The sequence below is a fragment of the Apostichopus japonicus genome, chromosome 6 (assembly GCF_037975245.1).
Source record: "Apostichopus japonicus isolate 1M-3 chromosome 6, ASM3797524v1, whole genome shotgun sequence".
In the NCBI taxonomy this organism is placed as follows: Eukaryota; Metazoa; Echinodermata; class Holothuroidea; order Aspidochirotida; family Stichopodidae; genus Apostichopus; species Apostichopus japonicus.
The window spans coordinates 6,324,013-6,330,654 of record NC_092566.1 but is presented as its reverse complement, the minus strand read 5'-3'; the positions used below and the strand labels follow the sequence as shown (position 1 = coordinate 6,330,654).

At 35.5% G+C, this 6,642-nt stretch overlaps 1 protein-coding gene across 3 annotated transcripts in view; it reads left to right on the top strand.

Annotated features, from left to right (window-relative positions):
- Window positions 1-853: 853 nt before the first annotated feature.
- Window positions 854-6,642, top strand: part of LOC139968802 (uncharacterized) — a 66,270-nt gene continuing 60,481 nt past the window's right edge. Inside the window, exon 1 of one of the 3 annotated variants that reach the window (XM_071973217.1) lies at window positions 854-1,003. In XM_071973217.1, coding sequence (XP_071829318.1) covers window positions 974-1,003 — 30 coding nt within the window. In that variant the 5' untranslated portion in view covers window positions 854-973. Of the gene's footprint in view, window positions 1,004-5,233; window positions 5,257-6,370; window positions 6,583-6,642 lie in introns of those variants that run through there. The other 2 variants (XM_071973219.1, XM_071973218.1) reach the window with 2 other exon arrangements.

The following is a 6,642-nucleotide window of genomic DNA, read 5'->3' as shown; positions in this document are numbered from 1 at the left end:
AGAGCGCCACCTTTGGTTGGCTGCTCATGACAAGTTAAAGTAATATATAGAAACAAAGGTAGAGGACAAATAATATTACAGAAATCCAGGATCGATAAACGTAAAACTATTTTTCCTAATATTTAAATTATATGTTTGTATGAAGCTGTCACCGTCCCCGACCTCCGCCATCACCCGCTCCATTACCATACACCCTTAAACATAAAAAACATTACCTACCAGTACTTTTATATAGCCTAGCCACGTAGCAAGGTACAGTTCGTAGTAACACAAAAGTAGCTTCGTAACTAACACCTTTATCAACATGGTTACTTCGACTATTTGCAAAGCTTTATTTACTATAAATTTTATAATTCTTAGATGATATACATTCACAAATAACATATTAACCTGCAAAAGTTATGTTTAACTCACTAAGAAATGATTGATGTTTCATGATACATACACAATACACATACACAATACAAACTACGTTCGGCGCGTGAATTAATTAAACGGGGTTTACGCTGCATGTATTTTCAAATGACATCTCTCAGATATCATGAAGCACAATATAACTTACTACTACAAACCGTGAGAAATAAGTTGATTTCAACTATTGCGAGGGTACACATTATACATTTATGGCAAATGCTACCATTCTAAAATAACTTTAATTCTAACCTAACCCATAGACAGTCTGCACGCGTCGAGCTACTTTTGCCCTTCTAACGTTGTATCTAATAACCTGATTGGTTGATTCATACTTGCGTTGATATGACACTAAAGTAATACTATGCAAACTAACTTACTAAGACTTGATCTTAGTCATATAAAATACTGAGGGCGCCTGAGGAATGAGGGCGTTTGATTCGAGCTGCCTGTATATTTGTATAGCTCATGTAGTTTTACTTGTTTTTGGTGTGTGTTTGAGACGTGTATTTGTACTGTTGGTGACGGTAGACCGCATGATGTTGTTATACTACCCCTGGCCATGCTTTCGTTTGGGACATTAAAGAATTGGGTGAGCTATAAAACTCTTCTTATGTCTCAGGTTTTTTCTTCTTCTTCTTGCCTGCACTGACTGTCGTGTACACTATTGCACTCAGGTAACACAGAACAAACGGAAGGCATCGAAGCCTACACTATAGTATAGAAGACTTTACATAGCATACGACATGGTATATGCAAACCTATTCAATTGATTCAAAGTTAATGAATACATTGAAAGAAGAATCTATTCTAAGACGATGCAGAGGTATAACAAAGCAGGAATGCAGAGGGTAATTAGGTAAAAAACAAAACCACATAGTTTCACTTTTCCGTATGGACAGGCTGCGAATGTTAACAGCCTCCAAGGAAAATTCTTGCATCTGGATCAGACGATTGCAAATGTACTAGATTTGTATTTTATAGAAGTACAGGTACTTAAGCTCCAAGCTATATTAATAAAGAATGGTAAATGACATAGTTCTACCACGTGACTTCAATTAATTATTGCTTTACCCCCCAAAAATCAAAGGAAATGTGTTTTGAAAACAAAACCATGAAGGTCTCATTCTATCAAAATCGCAACGTATTATAATTGAAGGATCTGAGGTGCACGGCTAGAACCTCAAAAACTGATTACTTGGGATTATAACATGGATGACAGTTTCCTTGCCATGTATCAAGCAAAATAAATTATACAGTATCTAGTTTGGCTTATGTTGTGTCTTTCCTTAGCCAAAATGCTAAGGAAAATGTTTTCAATAATATTATTCTACCCTGGCACATGTGATCTATTCAGTGCCTGCCTAGTAACATTTATATTGCAAAAAAGGCAAAGAAAGAATAATGAAGTTTTTTAAATACACATCAGCTATATTTAATTTAGATTACAATATACTTTTAGAAAAAGTAAATGCTGCTGCAAGAACTGAGTTACAAGAATTGCTTGTATAGCTATAACTATGGTTATATGGTTATAGCTATGCTTATATGGTTATAATGGTTATATGGTTATAATGGTTATATTGTTATAGCTATGGTTATATAGTTATAACTACGGTTATATGGTTATAGCTATGCATGGTTATAACTATGGCTATATACCAGAGGCGTGCACTTGATTTCAAAGGTTTGTGGAGGGGGATGTAAGGCAGGTAAAGTAGGTCAAAAGGTCATGCACATAAAAGTAAGAGATGCACTTCATCAGGGACTTGAAGGCTGTTTATGGTATGAGAGAGTTACGAGTTGTTTCTAATGATCATGCAGTTCTTTGAAAAAACATAACATCGCTCCATTAAAATATGCAAATGTGACCTACTTTCATCCCCCTTTAAAAGCTTGTGGGTGGGGGCTAGAAGAACTGTTCATATACTTTTATAGATAAGTCATCGGGAACTATTATGTACAATGGGTCTTTTTCAATACACCCCCCCACCCCCCATTTGAATGGACATATGTTTATAATAATAATAATCAATTATTTCGGTAATTTTATCAATTATTTCGGTAATGTTTAGGTAGGTGACGTCTCTTTTAATAGTCTTTTATCAGTGAAAACATCTTAAGTTAAAGCGCTCTTGTACTGTATACAGAGTCACGCATGCGCCCACGTTTTAATTATTAAAATGCTATACTAGTATTCTATATCCTCTTTAAAAATTGTTTTCTTTGAATTGTTTAATGGGTATGAGAGGAGTTTGTACTTTCATGATCCGAAAAACTCAAAATTTTCAAGATATTGGTTACATTGAGAAAGAACTTGCCGCCATTTTGGTTCTTAGTTAATAGAACATTCCAAACTGTAGTAAGTGTTGGCATGTGTTTCTTTAAGGAAACATGATTTGTTAATATGGTTTTGATTGAGCAATTTTTAAAATTGGACCCCCTCCCCGTCCTTATGTAATAACACTAAATGGTCACATTAGGGGGTGGCCTACTGTCGTCACTGTTACTTTTAAGTATAGGTATGATATGAGTTTTTTTTTATGACTAACAAACCACACACCCTGCAGGACTACAACTGCAGTGGTTTTGGAGTATGTGCCCCGTCCTTGTAGGTTTAAGAGGGATTGAATGTCGAATTATATTTTGCCATTATATGCCTACGATACATTTTTGAAATTGGTCGTTAGGAAATAGCTGAGTGGGCGAGATTTCTCGTATGTAGTAGGTATGAACTTGAAATTTAATTATATATATATTATATGTACATCTGGAGTAGTATGGAATGCCATTTTTAGTAGTTTGATAGTTTGCTTACTCTTGTAATATTTTATTTAAACATTCACAACAAGCAGCCATATATATTAATGGTGTCACGTAAGGAAGAATAATGTCCAAATCTAAAATCTCTTGCGTCCGTTATTCGCTATAATATTTTGAAGGAGCGCATGAAGGAGCTTCGACGAGGATTTTCGGGATTCAAACGGGAATTTATTCCCGTAATCCAACTTCATTCCCTACTTGCACGGATAGATGACTTCTATTTATACTGCAGCCAGGCGAACCTGTCATCCGTCTTGGAGCATATAGAGATGTGTAAATTCGACCTTGAATGATGCCGTTCATGCATAAAATTGACCAGAGGGCTCATGTGGTGTATTTCCCTGCTTACATCATATTTTAGTTATAAATATACATATATATATATATATATATATATATATATATATATATATATATATATATGCATGATATACATATATACATATATATGCATGATATACATATATATATATATATATGTATGTATATCATGCATATATATGTATATCAGGCATATATATATATATATATATATATATATATATATAAATATATACATATATATATATATAGTATAATATATAGTATAATCAGTCGCTTCTTGTTAAATGTTCATCTACATGAGATGAAGTTTGTTCCACTTTCAGCTCCGCTTTAACCCTAGTTCATGAAGTTCACATGTTACTGATATTTGACTTTTAAGCGCTCTAAAATGTTTTTACTGACGCGTAAACGCACAAAAAATATCATTCTTTTCAATCAATAACAGTTGAATTACTCTAATGTGGATTGCCAAAATATTTACACTTTCCCTTTTTCTGTATTGCAGAATGTAATTGTGCTTATATGAGAAGAGGCTACAGTTCCTAATCGGTGACTCAGGGTACTGTAAAGCTTATTCTCTAATCGATTTGACTCGGAGAATTTTGAAGTTGATGTATTTGCTTGAAATATATGAAACTAAATAAGTGATCTACTACAGTTTAAAAAAAAAAGAAACAGGAAAACTGCAGAATGTTTACGTGTTTCAAGTTCAATATATTATTGAAGACTTAAAAGCAAGATTAGGTGTTTCGTTTGTGTTTGTTGGCACGTGGGCGGCGCTTAATTCGAACTTGTTGACAGCTTAAAAAAACAAGGTGTTTCATCTACAAACATGCATTTATTTATTTATTGTTTTGGCAAGAATTTTGAAAATATCATTGTATAATAATAGAGTGTGGGAAACGAAGGACAGACATCACAAAGTAACGAACGAAAACACTGAAGGGAAATCAACGAAGAGATACAAACGACCAGTCGGGCGAACAAATTAACGAACCATCGAACGGAAGAAAGGAAGTGAAGTAAATGAAGCCAGACAGATTAAAGAAACTCAACAACATTCCAACGAACGAACTGAATGAAAGAAGACATACACGATCGGACGAACGAACTGAAAGAAGACAAACACGATTAGACGAACGCACTGAATGAAAGAAGACATACACGATCGTACGAACGAACTGAAAGAAGACAAACACGATCAGACGAACGAACTGAATGAAAGAAGACACACACGATCGGACGAACTGAATGAAAGAAGACATACACGATCGGACGAACTGAATGAAAGAAGACATACACGATCGGACGAACTGAATGAAAGAAGACACACACGATCGGACGAACGAACTGAATGAAAGAAGACACACACGATGGGACGAACGAACTGAATGAAAGAAGACACACACGATGGGACGAACGAACTGAATGAAAGAAGACACACACGATGGGACGAACTGAATGAAAGAAGACACACACGATGGGACGAACGAACTAAATGAAAGAAGACATACACGATGGGACGAACGAACTGAATGAAAGAAGACATACACGATCGGACGAACTGAATGAAAGAAGACACACACGATCGGACGAACTGAATGAAAGAAGACACACACGATCGGACGAACGAACTGAATGAAAGAAGACAAACACGATGGGACGAACGAACTGAATGATTAGAATGAAGACATAGACGTAAGTCATTGTTCTCCAAAGTTTAATTGCTAAGAAAGTTTGAGATTTTTTGCAAGTTTTATATAAAAAAAAAACCTAATTTAAAGTGACTTTATATAATACTTATAACTAGAATCTCCCGTTTTAATCAGTCTCAGAAGATACGTATGTTCGTTTGTTTGGGGGACACACATATGCCAGGATGAATGAGATACGTACAATTATTTGACCGATTTGGACACTATTAATTTGCCAGATGTTCTTTGGATAAACTTGATCATGTTCGAGCCCATTCATAAGTAAGCCCGGCAAAGCTCTTCAAACCAATTCTAACCCATAGCACCCACCAAAGACTGTATCGTTGCGAATTCATCATTATATTTTCAAAGAAAACCATGTTCTCTGCTCCAATCATTATTATGGATGTCATGACACAGCTATCTCACGAGGACAACCTTTGATCAGTATTAGTCTATTTATTTTATGAGAGATCTCTAAAACGCTTTCTTCAACCATTAGATGTTATTACCGCACACCTGGGTAATTAATTGGTTGGTAACCGATCATGATTGATCTCTAGACTAAGGCCAACTATGTCTCCAAAACAGGACTAGCATTATTCGATACAGTGGAATGACGAAATTCCTTACTGATTTCGAACCTCGGGAGGTCCGGGTTCGAATCCCGATGAAGTTTTCTTCACTGTCCTGGAGTTCCTAACTCCTTACCGTTTCAAAGATATATATTCATACATAAATACACGCACACACTCATACATTGCCTGTACGCATTATCGCTCTCATCTTGTTATCCAACCGTATCACACTGAGTTGATTGCCTTCACTGGGTGCTTTCATTTAACTGCAAGGAATATCTTGCAAAAAAGTCACCCATAAGTCGTTAAAGGAGAGCCTCGATAGCTTTATATTACAAGCCAACATACCATTTTATGTTTATCCTGTACTCCCATGTATATAATATAGCCTTTATTCACATTGTAGGCCTATACATACATCACATAAGATATGAATCGATGATGTGACGTTTTCACATACCTGTTTTCATAATGGTCGCGTCCATCATTGAGAAAACTGAAAAGATTTTCAATCGCTTAAATTCTCAACGTATTTTGGTCACACGTTGTTTCGTGCTAATAATGGACGGAGGTAATATCATCAGCTGTGATGCGATCATTACAGTAGTAGATCACTTTGTCTGGACTTCGTGACTCATTCTTATTTTTAATGCTGTTCACTTTGAGCTGACTTAGTGGGAATTTCTTGCCACCTCCGACTCTGGTGAAGTCTTCGAAAATATACTCCAAAAATGGAGAACTACATAGCTAGGGTAAGTCAAACTATATAAACATCTCTTTAGATGCTGCACGTATATAAATGGGTAAATGCA